Source organism: Narcine bancroftii, chromosome 6, assembly GCF_036971445.1.
Source record: "Narcine bancroftii isolate sNarBan1 chromosome 6, sNarBan1.hap1, whole genome shotgun sequence".
NCBI classification, from domain to species: Eukaryota; Metazoa; Chordata; class Chondrichthyes; order Torpediniformes; family Narcinidae; genus Narcine; species Narcine bancroftii.
This window is the reverse complement of record NC_091474.1, coordinates 169,107,477-169,131,904: the sequence shown is the minus strand read 5'-3', so window position 1 is coordinate 169,131,904 and position 24,428 is coordinate 169,107,477. Positions and strand designations below refer to the sequence as shown.

Below are 24,428 nucleotides of genomic sequence, written 5' to 3'. Positions count from 1 at the left end.
ATGAACACCGCCAATGAGTTCATATCAAGGAATGGAACAAATACAGGGTACTAGACTCTTACAAATTAATGTTCAAGTGGAAAAGTCCTTTAATATAGACAAATTATGCTTGTGTAGTTTTATAATATGGTAATACTCCTATGGGGGACAAAAAAAGGAAGAATGGATTGAGGAATTAAGAGATTGAAACTTTAAATCAGACTCATGTAAATAACATAAAACAATGAGTTTGCACAGATTAAACTTCCCTTTCTGTGAAGAATAATTACTACATTACAAAAACTATTTATAATGTTAAAGTATACCTTTGATTATTCTGTGATATTTGAATGGTCTTTAGAGAGATCTCAAGATACAGATGGAAAAGTTACCGAAAGTTGTGATTCGGATCAACGAGACCGAAAACACTCTTGAAGATTGAGAGAACTTACATGCTTAAATGATGAGTGAGGCTCTTTTCTAAGAGAAAAGACTGAGCCATGACCTGACAGAGGTCTTTGTAGTCATGAAAAGGTGGTCTCTAAAATATTGCCATACAGGCAAAACCAGCTTTGAGGAAAGCTGCCTAATTTATTAATCGAGAGCTTTGCCACACACAACCTGTCCACTGACAAGCTTTGGGAAGTGGGGATGCTACAGTGTGCCCTTTAGTTGCCCCTGACGAAAGCGAAGCGCGTGTTCCCTGCCCAGCCTTCCACGTGACCATGTACGGCCTGGGGGCCAATGACAAATCACGGGTGGCGACACCCCCAACGCTGTCATGGGCCCCGACGGGCTCTTCCACCGGCCGAGCTGACCTTTGATGTTGCTCCGGTAAAACCGGTTACTCTCCTCAACCGTGCTGAAGCCCGCGTACTGCCGGATGGTCCAGGGCCTGGAAGTGTACATGGTCGGGTAGGGCCCCCGGGTGTAAGGCCACATTCCCGGCAGCTCCTCGGGCAGCTCCGCCGTGTCGCGCTTGGAATAAACCGGCTTGATGGCGATGCCTTCCGGCGTCTTCCAGATCAGACCCTCGGCTTTCTTCCCCTTCAGTTGTTTCTCCGCTAAAGCGGCCCACTCCGGGTGCAAGGAGTGACAGCCCCGACGCACCACTTGGCCGGTGAGAGCCCCAGCCTTGGGCCGCAGCCTCAGGCGGTTCCAAATCAGGCGTTGTTGTGCCCGCAACATATCGGCAGCACCGGCACCTCGTCCACCGGCCTGCAGCGCCAGGCCCCCGAGTGACAGCGGCATGAACCAATCCGACCTTCGGCTGGCTCGTCATCATTGGCCAGTGGCCAATGACCGCAAAGTGTGGGCGGCGACTGAATGTCCAGCTGTCCCTGACCACGGGAATGCGGAGACGAGTGACAGCAATTTGCTTCCTCTATTTGCACGTGTCGCTCATTGCAAAAACAAGGCTCCAAGTTAGCTGCCTTGTTGCTATTTTAAAAGCCCACAAAAGCTGCAGGTGCTGGAACCTTGAGCTAACAAAGAGAAGCGGGAGGGACTCAGCATCCACGCGTGGAAAGGGACAATCAACGTTTCGGGTTAGGAGCTCATACCTTGATGAAGGGCTCAAGCCCCAAACGTAGGTGATGCCTGTTTACTTTTGCGACATAGAGGAGGTCACTGTTTGACCTGCTGAGTTTCCCCAGCATAGTGTTTTGACTTGCAACCACGCTGTCTACTTCAGGGACTTTAACGTTATTTATGGAAAAGCTCAAGCATTCTGTTCCTGTGAGAGAGAAGGGCAAGGCTAGTAGGATAAGGGAAACCTGGCTGACAAGAGTATTGAGTCTCTGATCAGGGAAAAGAAGAAGGCATAGGTCAGGTATAGGCAGTTTGAATCAAGTGAAGGGATGTAGGAATGCATTTAAAAAAGTAATTCAGGAGCTAGGTCAGGTAACCTGCAGGGCCGGTGCTAGGAATTGCAGGGCCCAATTAGAAAATTGATAGCGGGCCCGCTACAAAAATTGAAATTGATGTTTTATATTTAGTGTAGTATGCCAATATTTTGATATACTAAATTTTGAAAGACAATATAAAAGTTTTAATTTTTTTAATACAAGTTAAGGCAATTACAGACATACTGTTTATGCACAGGTCTTTTAGAAACAGACTTTTCTATTTGCAAAATCTTTCAAAATAATTTCAAAGTCAATGGTTTTAGTAATGTCATTTTCCATAGATAGCATCGCCAAATTGTTTAGTCTCTCTTGTGAAATTGTTGACTGTAAGTTGTTAGGTCTGCATTGTTCATGAATGAGTGAGACAAACACCAGACTGAGTCGAAATCAGGGTTCTTTGTTCTTTATTACCGGATTGTAACACTTGCGACTAACGATGTTAGCCGGAGAATGCATTCTGCCGTTATCAGCAAAATGGTGATTTTTTATACCCTTGGATATGTGCTTAGAACATCATCATATCATTACTTGTCCAATGACTAAAACTGTTGCTATCCTTTCCCTGCTAGCTTCCTGCCTCTCAATCCATCAATGTCTCTCTTATCTTGTAAGTACAAGGATGCATTCACATCTTGTTACTGCCCCGTACATTCCCATCTCATGATGTTTTACCTAACAGGAGTACAAGGACACCTCCCCTTCTTGTTACTGCCCTGTACAGGGTAACTCCCTACACATTCCCATCTCATGATGTTTTACCTTACAATCCCTCCTTTGTCCTCTTTAGAGGACAATCTCGCCCTGACTATGCTACCACCGCATTACATTAGTTCGCCTATTATTGCCAAGCTCTATACGGGTTCTGTTCACAGGGTAGTTCGGCTGGTGGGCGAGGGCTCCCCTACCCTCCTTTGCGTACACCCCCCATCCGTCACCCCGATCCCATTGCCCGTTTACAAGTTTCATCCCATTTGCCCCAAGCAAAAAACTAGCTAACCCCCCGTACATTAGTAAATACCCAAGTTAACATATGGTCTACAATCTGATTAATAATGTTTGTGTTACAATCAATGTTATAATATTTGGGTTACAAGCAAGGTTAAAATTATATGTGTAACAATCTAATTCACAATCCCTCCTTCCCATCACATTCCCCTTCAGACTCCAGATCGATCTCAGCAACTTTCTCCGCCTCCTGTAATGTGAGATAGTCTTGCTCCACAGCCTGCACAGCTTGATATTTCGGAGGCAGTTCATCACGGTCAGCAAAGGCTGTCTCTATGGTCCTCGTGACCAGCGTTCGAATGCATGGAATACAACAACAGCCACAAGTGATAAAAATTGATACAGAAATGAACAAACCCAGCAAAAGTTGTCCTAACAATGTGCTCCATCTCCCAAACACTCCCTGTAACCAGGATAAAACAGGATTGGAGACTCCAGACTGGGCTTTTAATTCTTTCGCCAATGCCCTAAGTTTCGTTAACCCCTTAGTGAGTGATCCATCTGGCCCTGTGTTATTAGAGATAGAAGTGCAGCATAGATCTCCAAACATAGCACACACTCCACCTTTCTCTGCCAGGACCATATCAATCGCTATCCTATTCTGAAGTGTCATAAGGGAAGTTTCTGACAGTTGTTGATGTATTGCCTCAACAACGTCCCTGGTCAAATTTGCAAGGCGCTGGACATTATAGTGAATAAGGTTGATCCTATTAACATTCTTATTTACAGTGATGGGAAATATTGCACTAAAAACAGGAAAGCTTTCAAACCCAGCTGCAATCTCATCGGCTAATTTAAATTCGTCCGGAATATTCCGGGCTTGGCCAATGGCATCAATCCATACCCCATCAGGGTTCCTTCCTCCCGGCCCCAAGAGTCCAACACTCCTCCTTTTTCTCCACAGCCAACTCTCTGTGTGGCGCAATTCTAGGAAATCCTCGTCTCCCTCCTGCCTTTTGACAATCAGCACTGGCGCATTAAGGGTTACTAGAGCACACCGACCATCCCAGTTAGCGGGGAGCCAGTTGTACAGAACTCTTCCTCCACAAAACTCATCTGTGTAGTCATTCAATCTGCTACAAGTCTCCTTAGTTTCAGATTCATTTTTTTTGTTATGGGACCTCAAAATCATCCCCTGTATATGTTCATGATAACCAGTAACCTGTTTGGCTGCCCTGTCAGGCACCCATGTGGCGTTTTCCCTGCTAATAGTAGGTCGTCTACATACTGAATCAGTGTAACATCTTCCGGGAGCTTTAATTTCATTAGGATTTCGCTAAGGGCCTGATTGAACAGTCCTGGACTGTCCTTATAACCCTGAGGTAATCTAGTGTATGTGTACCGATGTGCTTGGTAAGTGAAAGTGAACCAGTCTTGGCATTCCTCAGCTAATTTCAAGCAGAAGAATGCGTTTGCCAGATCAATGACAGTATAGTATTCGTGCTCCGGACTCAGAGCCCTAAGTGCTACATATGGGTCTGGGACTGGTCTCCCGATGGTCTTGGTAGCCAAGTTAATCTCCCGGAGGTCGTGTACCATCCTCCAGTCTTTTCTACCCTGTTTGGGAACAGGCATGATGGGCGTGTTCCACATACTGTCAGGTGCCGCCCTTAAAACCCCTGACTCCATTAACCCTTCTATCGTTCCTTTAATACCCTCCTCCTGACTGGGCGACAAGCGGTATTGTTTTCTCCATATTGGTTTCTGCCCGGGGTTGGCCAATTCTAGAAATACCTCTCCTTTTATTACTCCCACATCATAGGGCCCCGTTGTCCATATATGTGGACTCAGATTAGAAAGATATTTGTCTGAGTCTCTGTGATCAATATTTTCTCCTTCTATGGCTCGGTCTCTTTCTACTTTCTCATTCACTACCTGGTCCCATGCTTCAATATTCAGTCTGACAAATTTTCCTCCCTCCGAGGTGGAATATCCCGGGATTTCTGTCTGCCTGTATTCACACCCTATCGCTTCCTTTACCATCGGACCCAGCTGTCGAGCGTGATGATCTTTGTCAATACCCAAGGTCACATGAGGCACACTTTCTACTCCTAAGCAGAACCACTCCATTTGTTCTTCTGTCATGACAACCATAGCAGCTATTCCCTCCTTACCTACAAAGATAAATGGACAATGTATCGTTTCTGTCTTCCCTTCTTTTAGAGAGTCCCACCTCTCCTCATATTCCTGGTCCGGGTGGATGGTGTAGTTTAATGTAACATGCATAGGATCTAGTGGATAATGGTAATCCCCATACCGAGGAATACTGGCCCTCCACTCAAAAAACTGTTTAATCAGCCCTGGGCCTGGTTCATCATACAGTAGCCGACTCCAGAAAATACTTCTGAAGCGTTAGATGGGGTCATTACTATAAACTGTCCTCCCCTTCTTATTGTATCCCCTGGGTATGTTAACCGAAGGCCCTTCTCAGAACATTGTATGGTTATTCCTAGTTTGGTAAGAATGTCCCTTGCTAATAAATTAATGGGGCAACTTGGCACAACCAGGACAGGCGTTTTAACCCTTTGTCGTCCAAATGTCATGTCGATGTTATCTGTATAGGGCTGTGTTTCCCTTATCCCGGAGAATCCTATTGTAGATAATGTTTTGCCCGAAAATGTGCTCCCTGGGGGTTTTTTAATCACTGTCGTAACTGCTGCCCCTGTGTCAACCATAAATTCAATTTTTTCTCCATTTACCGTCCCCCAAACTTTTGGTGGCTCCCAGGGAGGCGTGATTTTTGATTCTCCTGGGCACCGTCAATAATCAAATTCAGCACCTTCCTCAATATAGTCATTACACTGAGGTGCCTGGACTTGTTGATCACTCTGCCACCCCCCGATTCTCTGGGGCCCATCAATGTGTCCACCCCTACCCCTTGCTTGTCCTCTTAAGTTTCCTCCTCTTCCCCGATAGCCTCTAATAGAGGGTAATCTTTTTCCCCTTGCTCTCCCAGCCTCCGGACAGTTCCGCTGGTAGTGTCCAGGATTTTGGCAGTACCAGCATACTGCATGTTCCCCTCTATACATTGTACCTAGCTGTCTTTCCCAACCATTTCTTACTTGGGGTCCCGGATTTATCACTGGCCCCATGACCTGTGGGACTATCTGTTGGGCCGCTAATTTAACCCCTATATGTTCTATGGCTCTCACCAATTTATCGGTTGTTTTGTCCACCTCCTTCTGGGATGCACTTTCTGACTTAGCATGCTCTGATTGACGATGTCGTTTGATTGCATGTGTCAGGTGTCTTTTCCACAAATCCTCTGACATTGTCTCTACTCCCACAATGTCCCTTAATTTTGCTTGAACCGTAGCAGGTAGTCCGTTTATTATCCCATTACGAAAGTGAGCCCTTCCTAAGGGGCTGTGGTCGGGTCTTTCTCCAGTCCCTGTTTCCCATAAGTCCCATGCTCGAGTGAAATACTCGTGTGCAGTCTCTCCTTCCTTTAGTTGAAGGGTTACCAAGGCATCCAAACTATAGGGTGTAGGAAATGTTTCTCTAAGTGCTTCCCAAAATTTATTCCGAAGTGGGTTAAATTCTATTTCATCCCCCAATTTACTGCTTCTTACAATTTTCTCTATTTGCTTCAGGGCCCCTTCTGCCTTTAATTTTATCATGATAGTTCTGACATCTGTGAGTGCTAATTGTTCTTGGCAGGTTTCTCGCTCAAAACAAGAAATCCATGGACTAGCCCCATTACTCAACGGAGGTAGTTTTTTCATTAAACTCTCTAAGTCCATTCGTGACCAGGGTACATATTTTTGAGTTCCCCGTCCCGTGATCAGTAATGGGCATTGATATCTCAATTTTGGGGATTTCTGCTCCTTCTTTACTCTTGGCATGCATTTATTTATCCCACCTTGTTCTGACTCTTCTTCGTCACTGTCACTGTCCCTATCAGCTTCCAATGTCTCAGGGTCAAAGGTATATTGGTCACGTTCATCTCTAAGATAATCTTTTCGGCCATAGTTTAGTTGTTTCACATCTTTCTCTTTTGTCCTAACTATGTCCAGGTAGGCATGTCTATTTTTCTCCCTCCCGAGTCTTTTCCTTCTACTTTCCTCCCATGGTGGATCGTATCTCGTTTCCTCTTCTGTACTACACTTTTCGTCCTTTACTCCTATTACCATTCCTTCAGCTTTAATTTCTCCTGACAGTGTTGTAGTTATCTTTTCCACTTCCTTCAATACACCTACCATTAAATCTTTTTGATCCTCACTGATCTGCCCCAGCACATTAATATCTCTGTTTAAGTTTTTAATGTTATCCTGAACCTTTTTCATGTTCCATTTCTGTATCTCTAACTCCTTTTCTATTTTCTTGGACTCCAGAGGGGTCTCTACATCTATTACTCCCCCTTCTATTTTTATTAAAGGGGCCTGTACCTCGTCTGATGTGTCCCTATTCCCGTGGTTCTTGTCACACCCCAGTGTCTCAATATCTGAATATAAGGGACGTGACTCCAGTGTCCCATCTGGGGTGCCAGAGAGAGAGAGAGAGAGAGAGAGAGAGAGAGAGAGAGAGCATAGCGAGAGAAAGAGATAGAGAGGCAGATACACAGAGCACAAGAGATAGAGAGAGAAAATGCCTTGCACTGGCCCCACTGGGAGAAAAGTCTTCAGATTAACACTTTCGTTTCAAAGGTTTTAAAAGGTTCTCATCCTGTGATCACTGGTCTGGATCAGATTGGGTCTCCCACCACTGGGAACTATCACTCCTTCCTTCCCTCCCACCTCAAGTGAGCTACACGTCAGCCCACAATGTCTGCCCTGATCCCGCAATGGTGGGGGTGCGGGAAAAAGGGAGGGAGAGAGGATAAAACAGGATCCCATTTGATGCGGAGCTGGAATTGTGGGCACAAAATTAAAACCAAATTGTATTTCTCTGCCCTGCCCAACCTGGGGATTTCAGGGCAGCACCGCCACAGATTGGGATTGGGAGGGGGAGTGGGTGAGAGAGGAGGGGGGGGAGAAGAGAGAGAGGGGGAGAGAAGAGAGAGGGGGGAGGGTGAAAGGAGGGAGGGAGAGAGCAAACCCGGACACTTCGTGGCTGGAAACTGGAAACAGGCACTTTTCCTTTCCCTTCTGTGTTTTGTTTCTTCCAGCTTATCTAAGACACTACGTTTTAAAATTTTTTTTCCCTCACCTGTCAGGAACATCTCAGTGCCCCCGGGTAACCAACCCCTCTTCCTCCAGCGGTCTACACATTTTCGGAGCATTTTTTGTTTTTCCAATGCCGCATTACTGGTATTTCGCTCCTCTAATTCCTGATTAATTTCCTTAATAACTTGGTCAAAAGTCTTAGCAGGCAACTGTACAGCCATAGCTGCGGGACCGCTTTCTAATGCCTGTTTTAATTTAGGTTTTTGTCCGTTTAGGGGATCTATGTCAACGAAAATTGCTTTTAAAAATGTCTCCTTGCAAGCTGGATGACTAATATCTTTTAAAAGAACAGTCTCTAAGTCTTGTCCTCCAATTGACTTCAGACTGTCCTGTATACTCTGATTGCTCGTTTTCCACTCTCTGTTTTCCCAAAGGGGTCTGAAAGTTAAATTACAACTAGAAAACCAAATATTTGGGCTATACTTTTGTCCTGTTTCCCTGTACCAATCTATGAATTTACGTAACTTTATCTCCTTGGTGATGTTGGGAATACCCTCATTTAACTTATCAAAAGTATTTCGAATAAACTGGGTGTCTCTTAGGAGTTTGTCAACTTTTTCATTAATATCTCCTACCTGATCCGGACACAGCTGTCGCAGCCTTCTGTCGTCGTTCTTGTTCACCAGGCAGGTGTCCCTGAGTACTTTTTTTGTTGTCTCAAGGTCTCTAGTGTCTGCTGTGGTATTCCACCACGGCGAATTGGGGAAATAAATTCTTAACTTCTCAAGTGTACAGACATTATCATACCTACCGGACATTTATAAGTCAGTCTCTCAGATACAATTGAGGCCAATAAGCCTGAACCTTTGTTTTCTTTCAAAGCCCAACCTTCACGTGGGAGATTTCTCCTCTTAATAACCAGTTTAGGGCAGAAAACTCAGGTCCTCAATTGTTTATAGACCACCTTCTCACTCTATTGGACTTTGCAACGACACAATAAAGACTTTTAAACTCTAGCAGTTTCTTGCGAAGCACTTAATAAATGTCATTCAAACACCTTAAGGACTTTTATCTTGTCTGTAATCACTTACGTGTTACAATCCTGGCATGCGACCTTCAATTGTGGTCGTCTAATTTGTCCGATCTCCAGTTCTTACTGACAATCATAAAGATTTTAAAAAAAAGAGAATTTTGTTAAAACAGGCTTCTCTGGACCTTTTTATCAGCCGGCTGAGATGATTGTCAGAAAAAACAGAAACCGTCGTCCAGTGTTCACTCACCCATCACGTCGGGGTCACCAAATTGTTAGGTCTGCATTGTTCATGAATGAGTGAGACAAACACCAGACTGAGTCGAAATCAGGGTTCTTTGTTCTTTATTACCGGATTGTAACACTTGCGACTAACGATGTTAGCCGGAGAATGCATTCTGCCGTTATCAGCAAAATGGTGATTTTTTATACCCTTGGATATGTGCTTAGAACATCATCATATCATTACTTGTCCAATGACTAAAACTGTTGCTATCCTTTCCCTGCTAGCTTCCTGCCTCTCAATCCATCAATGTCTCTCTTATCTTGTAAGTACAAGGATGCATTCACATCTTGTTACTGCCCCGTACATTCCCATCTCATGATGTTTTACCTAACAGGAGTACAAGGACACCTCCCCTTCTTGTTACTGCCCTGTACAGGGTAACTCCCTACACATTCCCATCTCATGATGTTTTACCTTACAAAGTATGTTTTAATCAGTTTTAGATTTGAAAAACTTCTTTCGCCCAATGCGACTGTTACGGGCATTGTTAAGTAAATCCTCAAAGCAATAAAAACATTAGGAAATGCTATGAATCAATTGTTTACTACCAGGTATTCAAACAGAGCGTGAAGCTTAACGACACTGAAGGGAAGAAAAGTTTTCAGAGCTTCAAGTTCTTTGGCCAACAGATAGCCATCCATGTCTTTAGTTGTTTCAGTAACTACCCCTCCATCAGTGCTCTATTTTAGTATGGTGTTAGTTAAAGCTGCTTCAAGGTCTGCTGTGTGTTTCCTTATTTCTGCTTATTTTGTAAGCTCTGAAAGTTATTTAAAAATCCAAATAATTTTACATGGCTTTAAAGCTGCTTAAATCTAGGCTCTAAAGATTGAATAGCTTTGTCGAGCACTAAGCTGAAGCACTGAACTCTGTATGCTTCTTTTGGATCATCTAAAGCTTGATCTTTTGCCTCATATGAAAACATTCTCTTCCTTTTACGTAGTTTTTTTTTTTCTTGAAATTGTCTAAACTCCAATGGTAATTCAACAGATTCAGCCAATTCATTTGTGCCTATTAGGACATCATTAAAACCCCCCTCTCTATAAATTCTTAGCCATGATAATAGTTTTTCAAATGACTCCATGCCTTCATCAATGTCCTTTGTTTCACCTTGTAGTTCCTTGCTAACATAGTTAACTTTAAAAAGTACTTCATGCCAAAATACCAAAGAAACTAAAAATTTGTAGTCTTTTAGCTGGTTTGCTAAAGATTCAGCTTCTGCTTTTAACTTGGGCTCATCTGTAATCTCTGATATTTCCACAAGTGCATCATATACTTCTCCAACCTGATAACGAATAGCTTTAACACTATCAATCCGACACTCCCAACTTGTGTTGCTCAAGGGTTTCACTGATAACCCAGGTACATGTTTGTTTAAAAACTGCCCACCTCTTAGTTGATGCAGAGAACAATATGTAGATCCTTTGCAAGATCCAAAAAAATGTTATAGCATCTGGACAACACTTGGCTACGTCTTCGAGTAAAAGGTTATAATTGTGACATGCACAGGGTACAAAGAAAGCTCTTGAATTATCCTTCAACAGTCGTGCTTGTACTCCAGATGTGTGACCTTTCATGTTGCTACCATTGTCATAGCCTTGGCCTTGAATGTTCTTTCACCTCCAAATTTAATTCTTTCAGTGTTTAATAATGTTTTATATAAATATTCTCCCGTGCTACTTTCAACCTGCATAAACTTTATGAAATGTTTATAAACACCTGAAAGAACCAAGTTACCATCAGACACATACCTGATCATTAGAAACATTTGCTCTTGGTATCTCATATCAGGTGTGCAGTCTAAAATTATGGCGTAGTAGCTGCTTTTACTCGTTTCAGTATCTCATTCAAAACAGCTGTAGCCATGATGTCTAGTAGTTCATTCTGAGTATCTTTTCCTAAATAGTGATTATGAATTTTGTGGGTTTTGACTTTTTGCAAATGTTCTTCAAGAACAGGATCAAACTTTCCAAACAGCTCAACAAGACCTAAAAAGTTTTGACTCTCATTACCAACTTTTTCCTCTGTTCCTCTAAATGCTAGATTTCTCTCAGCAAGAAACTGTGCTATTGCTACTAGCCTTTTGAATACTTGCTGCCAGTGCTTTGCATGTTCATTGACGATTATTTCAAGTTCTTTGTCAATTGTCTGTCCATTGTCTTTGGTGTAACTCCCAGAAACTCCATGTGGCTTCCAAATGGTTTTTAGAATTTTCATGCTCACACCACCTTGTATGAAGATTAGACCAGTTGTTGAATCCACTTGTTGATAATGCACTGGTTGTGTTCTTACTAAAAAGTTTACAATAAAAGCAATAAATTCTATCAGCAAACAGAGTATATAATCCAAAATCTTTCAACACACTCCCCATTTGGAAGTTTCCACTTACAGTGAAACTTTGAAAAACACAATCCCTTTTCATTTTATGGAAAGTTGTTCACCGGAATAGGAGGACCTTTCATTGTTAAATTATCTCTTACATTTTGATTTGTATATGCTGGTCAGTTGGCTGGGTCATCATAAATGTTAATTACAACTCAAGGATGATCCATCTTTGCGTGGTGTTTGGGCTTGGTCTTTTTCAGCTATAAGTGAACTTTCCACTTTGACACTGTCTTCTGGTTTATTGAAATCGTCTTCAATTTGATTCACAGCTGTGTCATCCTTTTCTAACTTGTTATCAATTTCATCATTGTATTCATCAACTGTAATTGGACTCCAGGCTGTATTGTCATGTTCTGAATTGTTTTTGTTTTCTTCAACCTCAATACATTGGCGCTTCAAAGATGGAGTGACAAGGAATTTTGTGATAGCACCTCTATGTTTTTCATTTTCATACCTTAGCCTTGGCCAGTGCTCGTTTCTGGTTGCCGCTTAAATATTTATGACTTTTGTCTCTATCTCTGCTTGTGCTTGTCATGTAAAATGACATACAAATTTTAAGCTGCTAAATCTCTGGGCTATATTTTTAAGGTAAAAAAGGTAAAAGAAGTGCATTTTAAAATGTTTAGACTTAAAATTACACAAAAAAACGACATGAGCAATTTGTTATAAAATTGGACTCGAACTCCCTGATAACATGTCTACGTTGTTCCATCAGTGGAACAATGTTGTCACCGTCGTTGGTACAACTTAAGAAACCAACGTCAATCCCACGTCATTTTGCTCATTAGCTTTACGTTGTTCCAAGGTCAGCAGCTGACGTTGGAACAACACACCCAACTCTCAACTTGTGAACGCCACCGAACAGCAAAACAAGCGATCGATTCTGGATTTGTTGAATGACGATAAGGTAAGAATTGCCTTTTTTTAGTAATGGTTAGGTTAGTTAGGTTATGTTAGTTAAGGTTACATTCCAGAACAGGAGGGATGCACTTTAATTTTGCTGTTGTTTTTAGCTGATTTTCTAGTCAACTGTCTAGTGCTAGTTTGTCGCTATATATTTGGCTAGAAAATCGGCAGAAAAACTGATGCGTGTAATAGATGAAATTCGCCCCTGAAGAAAACAATTTCCACATGGTCAAGCTAAACTGCACTTGTTCCAACTCACCAAAAACATGAAATAGTCTATATTAAGCTCTGGTAGTGCAATAGCATAGTTAGTAACAGTAGCCTAGTACTATTTTGATACTAAATCAAACCACTGCAAAATTATGAAACAATAACAGAGGCAGCCTTGCTAAGAATATCCAGATCTTGTAAAGATGAATAACCCTGAGATGTACAGTACATGCCCCTTACAAGACCCGAATATCCTCACCAATTCCATCTACGATTGCTAACATTGTCAGAAATTCTACGCTTAGGCCTAGGCTATTTGCGTTCAGGCTAAGTACTTAAGGCTAGGCCCTAGGCTAGCATGACGCTATCTCAATCTCATATTAAAGTACGTTCTCTTATTGATTAGCCTATAGCCTGTTTTGATCTTGATAATAGTAAGAGATGCTTCATCGTCTCTGGAAAGCATTTATCTTACTGGGTCAAATGAATACAAAACATGAAATTTTTGGCTAGGGAGATAAAGGAGGCCTATAGCCAGTAGTTTAATCAAAGACATATTTCCTAAAAATATTTCACTGAGATACAATCAATTAAGGGCAATAATTTTACGAGTTCACTGACAAATCCCTCAGTTTATAAGGCCTATAGTGTTATTATTTTCTTACCAGTTTAAACAAAGTCCGTCACAGTGTTCTCTGCTCAAGGCCTGGACTCAAACACGTGCGTGGGGCCCCCTTGAGGCGCAGGGCCAAATCTGATCAAGTTGGTCAAATAGGCTTAAAACCGGCCCTGGTTACATGAGATGTCCTTGGGAGATAAAGTAAAACACATTTTTCAGAGATTCTATATCAAGATGAAAAGAATAACAAGGAGAGAATGTCCCCTTAAAGATCAGTGTGATTGTCTGTGTGAAGCCTCAGGATATAGACAAGATCTTAAATGAAATACTCATTGAAACATTAACAAGTGAGAAATATCTCAACCAGAGAAACAATGATTATACAATGCCCTCCATAATGTTTGTGAGAAAGACATTTTTTTTTCATTTATTTTCCCTTGTACTCCACAGTTTTAAATTTGTAATCAAACAATTCACGTGATTAAAGTGCATATTCCAGATTTAATTAAAGGGTATTTGTGTACATTTTGAATTGACTATGAAGAAATTACAGCACTTTTTATACATAATCCCCTTATTTGAAGGTGGCATTTAGAGTGCAACGGTTGGCATAGCAGTTCGTGCAACATGCTTACAGTGGCAATTGGAACTGGGGTTTGAATTCCACACTGTTTGTAAGGAGTTTGTACATTCTCTCCGTGTTTGTAGTGTAGATAAAAGCTCACACTCGACTGGAGGGAGAACTAATGTTTTTATTAGCTTACAACACAGGTAGGGTTCATGAACAGGCTTCAGAGGGGTTCAGGGTTTAGGCAGGAAACCAGGGTTGTATATGGGTTCCCAGGGGAGGAGCTGAGAGGCGGGGCCAGTTGTCCGTACAGGACACTTATAGTGATTCCCAGTTCACTATGGTGTCTGCGTAGGTTTTCCATGGGGCTCCAGTTTCCTCCCACTGTTTGTGGGCCAAAATGGCCTGTTACTGCTGTATGTGTACATTTTTTAAAAAATTAACATTTTGGACATAGCAATGGTATGTATATTAAAATATTCATGTTTGATACTTTGTTGCATCTCCCTTGCATGAAATGACTTCTTGAAGTCTGTGATTCATAGGCATCACCAGGTGCTGAGTATCTTTGTTGCTGCTCTGCCAAGCCTCTATTGCAACTCCTCCTTCTTTCTAGGGCTCGTCTTCAGCATATGGAAGGCATCATCAATTGGATTTAGTTCAGGTGACTAATAAGGCCATTCAAGAATTTTCCAATTTTTAGCTTTGAAAAAGTCCTTTGTTGCTTTGTTTGGATCATTGTCTTGCTGTAGGATGAAGCGCTGTCCAATGAGATTGGAAGAATTTGCTCGAATGTGAGTAAATAAGGTGTTTCTATGTCACCTAACTATAGAAAGATATCAATAAGATTGAAAGAGCACAGAGATGATGCTGGGTTTTCAGGAACTGAGTTACAAGGAAAAGTTAAACATGTTTGGGGGGGGGGGGCGTGGCAAGATGGCAGAGAGGGCAGAAGTGCGATTCCCACCATTCCTCAGCCAATTTTTTAAGCACCCGCCTTTAAAGTTTATAAAAGTGATTAAAAGTTGTATTTTTATTTTTGGGAACATTAGAGGGTCATAATGGCTGTTGATGTTAAAAAAAATCTAAAACTCAACTACAGAGAAATTACCTTTTAAAAGTGCTGAAGAATTGAGGCCTACCTGTTCAACTGAAGCCATGGACTCCAAGGCACAGAGAACTCCTGCCAGGTTGAGTATTACACCGGCGCCGATCTTGCCTCCACAAGTTGGCGCCGGCATAATGACGAGCTCGGCTGGGGTAGAACCACGCATCCGTGATGTCGGGCGCACGGGTGACCCAGCTGAGAAGAGCCCTTGAGCCCGGGCTGCCGTTGGGTGGGCCAGGAACGCACAGAATGGTGTCGGAAGTCGCCTCTGCGCAGTCCTTGGCCTTACCGGGCATGCAAGTTACTGGATCGCGTGTGGGCTGTGGGGGCGGGAGGGGCCTGAGCAATGGAGTCCCAACGTGGTTGGGATGCTGCCAACGGTTGTACAAACCCGCAGCCACACCAGGAGGGGACCAACAATGCTGGAAGTAGAGGAAGACCTACCTTTAATGAGCAGCTCACAGGAACAATTGGAGGTGGAGATAAGAGAAGGTAGGCCTCAAAATGTGGAACTGGAATCTGGAATGGAGTCTGTTTGTACAGTCCTGGAAGGGATTGCTTATCAAATGGACAATATGTTTAAACAAAATTACTCAAGGATTTCTGGATGTGACAACTAAAATATCTAATATGTCTGAAGATATATCTACAGTTAAGAGTGATGTTAATAAATGTATTAAATCAGTGGATACAGTGCAAGAAATTTTTTTAAAAATTGAAACAGCTTTTCTTGAATATAAAAATCAAGTTGAACATAATAGGGGAAAAATGGAGAAAGTGGAAGATTCTTTTGTGCATTGGGGAATCCAGGAGAAAGCTTACTGAAAAAAATTGATTCATTGGAAAATCAAAGTCGGAGAAATAATGTGAAAATTGTGGATCTCCCAGAAGACATTGAAAGATCTGATCCAATAAAATTTTTCAAGAATTGGATTCCCGAGGTGTTGGGTAAGGAGTTTTTTTTGTTTTGAAGGCTTAGTACTAGAGAGGACACATAGAGCGTTACAAAAGAAACCGTTACCAGGACAATTGCCACGGGCAGTTTTAGTTCGTTATCTGAACTACCAGGACAGAGATATGATATTACGGTTTGCGGTACAGAAAGCACAACAAAGTCAAACTCCAAAGATGATTCAGTGTTTTTTTACGCAGATCTGAGTCAGGAGATTATTAGGTGACGACAGGAATTTAATTCAGCTAAAGAAGTACTGTGGCAGAAGAGTTACAAATTTGTTTTTCGATACCCTGCAGTGTTAAAAGTCTTTTATTGTAACTTTCAATCTCAATTTTTTGAGAATGACCATGATTCATTAATTTTTGCTAATTCATTACTGGATTTGCGAGGACATGGAAGATCTTCGCCACTGTCGCCTAAAAAGAAGGCAAATTGAAATGGGTATGGGAATGGGAAAAATGGGAAGAAAGAAGTTTTAACACAGTCTTATTGACATTGAAGATGTGGAACAATCATTGGGAATGAAGTCATTGGGTTGAATGTATTTACAGTACTGGATTGTGTTAATACATTGTGAATAATGTATTTCTGGCTGGGTAGGGAGGATAGCACTGAAATTTTTGATAGTCATCCGCCACTAGTGGGGTTTACCACTCCCAGTTTTATAGTGTGTTACTACCTTTGGGTAGTTTTTTTGAGGGGAAAATCAAAATCTTTTTACATTTTTTTCTAAAAATATTTAGGGGAGAGATAGTGTTCTTAAGTTACTTTAAGGGGAGTGATATTTTGCAGTAAGTGACTATATTGTTAGTTTGTAAGGATGTCTAATTTGAAATTTGCAACTTTTAATGTTCAGGGGTTAAATGATCTGATTAAACAAAAGCGAGTTTTGGCTTGTATCAAGAAAATGAAAATTGATATTGCCTTTTTTACAAGAAATACATTTGACTGAAAAAGAAGATTTGAAATTGAAGAGAAATTGGGTTTTTTCTTCATTTGATTCTAAGGCAAGAGGTGTAGCAATTTTAATTCATAAAAATTTGCCTTTTGAATTGCAAACTATGGAAGGAAATGCTGGAAGGGTTTTAAGTGTGAATTTTAAAAATTTTTGCTGAATCTTGGACTTTGCTTAATGTTTATGCACCTACTGTGGACGATGAGCGTTTTATTTCGGATGCTTTTTAAATCAAGCTAATTGTGTTTTGGACCCTTTGCTGGATAGATCTCCAAAAAGTATAAAGAAATCGAAGATGGCGACACAAATTGGGGCCTTGATGAAGCATTTAAATTTGGTGGATATTTGGAGAAGGATTTCTCTTTTTATTCGTCTCAACATGATTCATTTTCTAGAATAGATTTTTTTTTAGTATCAGCACATTTACAAGGAAGAGTATTACAGGTGGAATATAAAAGCAGGGTTATATCAGATCATTCCTTATTTTTTTTCTTGCATAAGTCCAGAAGTGGTTCCATCATCTTATAGATGGAGAATTAATTCAATGTTGTTGAAAAACTAGAGTTTTTTACTTTTGTTAAAGAACAAATTATTTTGTTCTTGACTGAGAATGCTAATTCAGTAGAAAGTCATTTTGTGTTATGGGATGCATTAAAAGCTTACTTAAGAGGACAGATTATTAGTTACACTACTAAAGTTAAGAAGCAGTATATGGCAGAAAGTTTTGAATTAGAAAAGCAAATTGGTGAATTGGAGAAGGAATTTCAGAAGGAAGTGACAGAAGATCACTTGGCTTTGACTAATTTGAAATTGCGTTATAAGACATTGCAGACTTATCAATTTGAACGTTTAATTAATCGATCTAAGCAGTGTTATTAAGAGTTGGGTGAGAGGGCACATAAGGTACTTGCATGGCAGTTAAAGATGGAACAGGTTTCACGGATTATTAATGCTGTAAAAAAAGAATTCAACAGTTGCATATAAACCTCAGGAAATTAATGACCAGTTTTATTCATTTTATAAAAAATTATATACTTCTGAGGGAAAACAGGATAGTGGTTCTATTGATTCTTATTTATCTAAGTTAACGTTACCAGCATTAGAAGAAGAGGATGTTCTGGATCTGGAAGCTCTGTTCACAGAATTTGAGATTAAGCTGGCTATGTTGGAGATGCCAAATGGGAAGTCACCAGGCATCTCAGTGGAATTTTATAAAACCTTTTATGAAGATTTACCTTCTGTGTTTGAGGAGGTATTACAACAAGTGACTGAAGAGCATGAGTTTCCAGAACTTGGTCTAGTGCTTTAATTACTGTAATCCCGAAAAAAAGATAGTGATCCGTTGAAAGTGTCTTCGTATAGACCTATTTCTTTATTGAACGTAGATTATAAAAATTTTAGCAAAAGTGTTAGCAAACTGACTTGCCAAGTATTTATCTAAATTGATACATGTTGATCAAACAGGTTTTATTAAAAATAGAAATACATCAGATAATATTCTTCGATTGATTAATTTGGTCAATGCATATCAACAGCAGCCCAACCACCCAATGATGGTTGCGCTTGATGCGGAAAAAGCTTTTGATAGGGTCGAATGGGATTTTTTTTATTTAAGGTATTGGAGAAGTTTAAATTTGACCCCTTTATTGGTTGGGTTAAAGCTTTATATACGAACCTGATTGCTAGGGTGGTGACAAATGGTCAAGTTTCATTATCGTTTAAATTGACGCGTTCAACCCGACAACGTTGTCCATTGTCACCAGCCCTGTTTGCATTGGCTATTGAACCGTTAACTCAAACAATAAGACAGAATGAATAGATAAGAGGGATGAGAGTTATGGATGAAGAGTACAAGATTAATTTATTTACTGATGTTGTTTTGATATATTTAACAAACCCAGAACAATCATTGCCACATTTGCGGGAATGTTTATTACAATATGGAAAATTATCTGGATATAAGATTAATTGGGACAAGAGTGAAATGTTGCCAGTTGGAGAAGGAGACTATTCAGAATTTTTAAAAATATTATAAAATTGAAATGGTCTGATAAAATTAAATATTTAGGAATAAATGTAAATGCTGAGTATCAATCTTTATACAAGTTAAATTATGCTCCTTTATTAAAAAAAGATTAAAGCAGATTTAATTAAGTGGAAAGATCTTCTGTTAACTTTAATTGGTCAAGTTAATTGTATTAAAATGAGTATTTCCCCCCCGTATTCGATATTTATTTCAATCAATACCGTGCTTTCTTTCAAAGGGATGTTTTCAGGATCTAAATAAGGCTGAGGGAATTTTTATGGAAACGTACATTACCACGGGTAGCGTTATATACACTTACCTGGAAGTATGCATTAGGTAGGCTTCAATGACCAAATTTTCAAAATTATGAAGCAGCCCAGCTGAAGTTTATTAGTAGATTGATGGATTTGGACCAACCCCCGAGTTAGGCTAAGGTTGAGATGGCTTGTATTTCTGAAGTCGAAGTGCATTGATTTATATTTTGGTAGAATGTAAATTTGTTGTGGGAATATATTAAAACATTTATTAAAGATATGGGCAAAGGAAAATAAGATTTTAGTATCAAAAGATAAATTGTCAATATTATCCTCCCTTATATAATAATCAGCTTATTCTTTTTTCAATGTTTAATAATCATTTAAAAAGTTGGGATTCAAGGGTACAAAGATGTTACAGGATTGTTTTGTAGAAGGACAGTTTGTTTCTTTTAATCAATTGAAAGAGTGTTTTGATATTGCTGAAAATTCTTTGTTTATTATCAACTTCGAGCTTTGGTGAAAGGTATGTATGGTAGAGAGATAATTTTACCTGTATTGACGGAATTCGAATCTTTGATTTCTTCTATACCAAAAAAGCGTTATATTTCAGTAATATACCAAGAGTTGCCGGATAATATGGATAAGCCAGAATGGGAGAAGTCTAAGCTTAAATGGGAAAATGATTTAGCTTTGGTTTTTCCAGATGATTATTGGGCAGAGATGTGTTATGATTGTGTTACTAAGTTGACAAATGTGTGGTATGGAATGGTTAATTATAATTTTTTACATCAGCTGTATTTAACTCCAGAGGAGTTGAAAAAATATGGTTTGAGTAATTTGTAGATGTGTGTGCATTAGTACTTTTTTTTCACATGCTGTCTGGTCTTGTGTTCATGTACAACCATTTTGGGAAGAAATTGGGTTAATTTTGGAAAAATTGTATGATATTAAGTTACCATTAGATCCATCTATTTTTTTAATGGGTTATATGGTTCCTTTAAAGGGTTTAGGGTTGGATAAATTTCAAATTGCCTTTGTACGCTTAGCATGTCTGTTGCTTGAAAATGTGTTGCAAATACATGGAAAGATAATAGTGTTTAGCATAATGCAATGGCATTATGAACTGAAAGCTTGTATTGTTATGGAAAAAAATTACATATAATTTCCATGGGAATTATTATTTTTTTGTTAATAAGTGGTTACCTTATTTGGAATATATGCATTCAGATCTACTTTGATTTATTATATATTCTAAGTTTCTGTTTATATGTTTTTGGCTTTCCTTAAGAGAGCTGGCTGATGGGGTGGGAAGGTGGGTGGGAATTTAATTTTTTTTCTCTTATTTTTCTGTTTTTTCTTATTTTTTTTAATAAAAGTTTTAAAAAAAAAAAAAACATGTTTGGGTTTTATTCCCTAGAGCAGTGGTTCCCAACCTTTTACTTTCCACTTACATACCACTTTAAGCAATCCCTTATTAATCACAGAACACTTATGACATCTTTGGCTTGGCTTCACGGACGAAGATTTATGGAGGGGGTAAAAAGTCCACGTCAGCTGCAGACTCGTTTGTGGCTGACAAGTCCGATGCGGGACAGGCAGACACGATTGCAGCGGTTGCAGGGGAAAATTGGTTGGTTGGGGATGGGTGTTGGGTTTTTCCTCCTTTGCCTTTTGTCAGTGAGGTAGGCTCTGCGGTCTTCTTCAAAGGAGGTTGCTGCCCGCCAAACTGTGAGGCGCCAAGATGCACGGTTTGAGGCGATATCAGCCCACTGGCGGTGGTCAATGTGGCAGGCACCAAGAGATTTCTTTAGGCAGTCCTTGTACCTTTTCTTTGGTGCACCTCTGTCACGGTGGCCAGTGGAGAGCTCGCCATATAACACGATCTTGGGAAGGCGATGGTCCTCCATTCTGGAGACGTGACCCATCCAGTGCAGCTGGATCTTCAGCAGCGTGGACTCGATGCTGTCGACCTCTGCCATCTCGAGTACTTCGACGTTAGGGATGTAAGCGCTCCAATGGATGTTGAGGATGGAGCGGAGACAACGCTGGTGGAAGCGTTCTAAGAGCCGTAGGTGGTGCCGGTAGAGGACCCATGATTCGGAGCCGAACAGGAGTGTGGGTATGACAACGGCTCTGTATACGCTTATCTTTGTGAGGTTTTTCAGTTGGTTGTTTTTCCAGACTCTTTTGTGTAGTCTTCCAAAGGCGCTATTTGCCTTGGCGAGTCTGTTGTCTATCTCATTGTCGATCCTTGCATCTGATGAAATGGTGCAGCCGAGATAGGTAAACTGGTTGACCGTTTTGAGTTTTGTGTGCCCGATGGAGATGTGGGGGGGCTGGTAATCATGGTGGGGAGCTGGCTGATGGAGGACCTCAGACATAGGGAATACTTAAAGTGGTATGTGAGTGGAAAGTAAAAGGTTGGGAAAAACTGCCCTAGAGCATAGAAGAATAAGGGGAGATTTGATTGAGACATTTAAAATTATGAAGGGTATAGTCTGGACCGGCACTACCACTAGGTGGACTAGGCAGCTGCCTAGGGTGCAGACCTCAGTGAGGCACAATCAGGGTGGCCATACATCTGGTGTGTTACCAGACTCAGCACCCAGGATGAGAGCTTCAGTGATGGCCAGCATCTGCACCTTCTTCCACATCCAGCTGCGCTGCCAGGTTGTGTCCAAGGGCTGGCCCGACGAGTTGGTGGAGTGCTTGAAAGCGACCAGCGCCTCCTGCAGCTCTGCACCAAGCTGGCCAAAGCCACATTTGGGCACCTCCCTCGCTGCCAGATCGTCCATCTCCTCTTCACCTTCTTCGAGGGGCTGGACAGCCACTTCCATAGCTGCTCTGGAGCCGCGTCCACCACGAATGCTCTCCAGGGCCAGGACTCCAACATCCTGAAGGCGGTGTCTGTGCGCCTGCAGTGGAGGCGGGAGAGCAGGTCAGACACTCCATCGTTCACTTTATCTCTGTGCTGACCATGCACAGCACAGCCAAGGTGGTCTCCTGCCTCCTCTTCTCCCTGCTACCCTTAGACGCCAACAACCACCACATCTGGTGCTCGCTGGCTGGCGACACCAGCTTGGCCGCGGCTGTCATCCACCTGCTGCTCAATGCCTCAGACAAGTACTTGTGCCTGAAGGCTAGAACCGGCAGCCGAAGCCCAACCCCACCGCGGTGCCACTATCTGTCCAGCCCTGGAGCTCCTGAGCAATTGCAGGCACCATCAGCAGATGTCTCCCTGCTCTGACGAGAATTAGTAGGGTGCAGAGAACCAGGCAGACAAAAAAAACCTAAATAATTCAATTTAATAGGACTAATACTATTATGAGGCATCTTGGTGTTGCCTAGCACCATAAATAACCCCTTTATCAGCGGGACTGATGGTACTCAATCTACCAGGCGAAATGTCATCTCGGATTGTGGGGTCTTGTTGGGTCCAACTGGCCAGAGTTTCCTGTGGTTTGGGAGCAGGGAGAGATCAAACACAGTGCCAGTGAGAGGTGTGACATGTGGGAACTGGAGGGTGTGGAGTAGAAATGAAGGGCCCTTGTTACAGTCCATCTCAAACTGCTGCATAGGCAGTTCCCAGAGATGCAGGCAGTGACAGACATCAAGTGCTACTGGAAGATCATCAACTCAGTGAAAGACTCTCTTTGTTCAACTCAAGCCTCCTGGTTTTCTGGCACTGTGAGATGTGAGTGAGGGAATGGTGTTGATGGGCACATTCCTAGTAATAAATGCTGAGCAATACACTAAAACATGATGTGTCAATGCACACATTCTGTGAGGAAGAACCAGAGTCCAGGGTCCTTCTGCTATGAGACTGTGAGGGTGAGTTTGGTGATGAAGCCCCTCAAACAACAAAAGAGGGTATCAGGCCACTTGAGTGGCAATGGTTCTTTATACAAATGAGAAGTGCTAATACCACCATGTACAAGACTTGAATGTTTATGCTGAATGAATAACACCAAGAATATTAAGAGCTTTTGCACTAGGTTTCCACTGTATGTATTTAATTATGAATAAAATTTATTTTTGAAGTTTAAAAAATTAACCTTGAACATTTAATCGTTGGGAATAGATACTGGGTACATTATGTAGGATTAGATGTTAATATCCTGAGATTTGCTGCCTAGACTCTGTTAGTGGTGTCATCTTTTGCGTTATCAAGTGGACGCCCTCCTTCCTCAGTGTTTCGCTAATAGATCCACAACACCTCCGGAGGGTTCAGCAGTGAATTCCGGCATCCCAGCCTCAGCCCCCCTAGATGCCATTAACTCACTTAGGAGCCCAGGTGGAATCCTTTCTCATCATCCAAAGCCACAGACCACCCTTTTCAGCAGCTCTGGATAGATTTTTGACTGCTTGTCAGTGCACCTTTCCTCACACTCCCAACTCCTGGGATAGAAGACAATGTGGATACAAATCCTCTGCACCCAACTTCAACCAGCCTGACCCTTGCCTTCCACCCCTGTTGCTGCACATCAGCTGCAAGCTCAGTTTTTTGTGCTCATAGGCATCCTCCAATGTATCCTCCCAGGGCACCGTAAGCTCAATTATATAAACGAGATGGAATAAGGCCGACCACAGCATGAAATATAAATGGACAAAAGGAATAAAAGGCACAAGCCAAACAAAAGAAACAGTTGACGAGCAGAAAATTGGGCATTAAGAATATAAACTCAGGAGGAACAAAGTTCTGGCTGCTTGCATACTTAAATCTTAACTCCAATGAAAAATAATGTTATTTTACACCGCCCACCAAATAAATAATTTTATAACTCCCTAACTTGAGCACTGAGTATTGTTTTCACATTTCTTTCTTGAATATTCTTTGATTTTTGAAATAATTGATTCATGGAGCAAGGTTTGCAAATACAAGCAGCTTCAAGGGGGCTGTTCTTAATGTGATAAGGTTTTCCAAGTTGTTACTTGAAGAAAATAAAACTACATCCATTTCTATCCTTGCACCATGATTTCTGGACAGTGATCAAGAATCAGAACCAATATATTTTATCCTCACTAATTCATTTTAATATGTCTAGTGAGCAAAACTTAACAAGAGAAAATCTGGACTTTATATATTTCCTTTCCCAGGTCATCTCACAAAATAAAGATTGAAATAAATTT

At 41.2% G+C, this 24,428-nt stretch overlaps 1 protein-coding gene and 1 long non-coding RNA gene across 2 annotated transcripts in view; one reads left to right on the top strand and one right to left on the bottom strand.

Annotated features, from left to right (window-relative positions):
• mmut (methylmalonyl CoA mutase) overlaps positions 1-1,245 on the bottom strand; it is a 42,613-nt gene extending 41,368 nt beyond the window's left edge. Inside the window, exon 1 of the mRNA XM_069886692.1 lies at positions 798-1,245. Coding sequence (XP_069742793.1) covers positions 798-1,230 — 433 coding nt within the window. The 5' untranslated portion in view covers positions 1,231-1,245. The remainder of the gene's footprint in view (positions 1-797) is intronic.
• LOC138736726 (uncharacterized) overlaps positions 1,239-24,428 on the top strand; it is a 46,587-nt gene continuing 23,397 nt past the window's right edge. Inside the window, exons 1-2 of the long non-coding RNA XR_011340532.1 lie at positions 1,239-1,567; positions 12,500-12,601. This is a non-coding gene — a long non-coding RNA (uncharacterized lncRNA). The remainder of the gene's footprint in view (positions 1,568-12,499; positions 12,602-24,428) is intronic.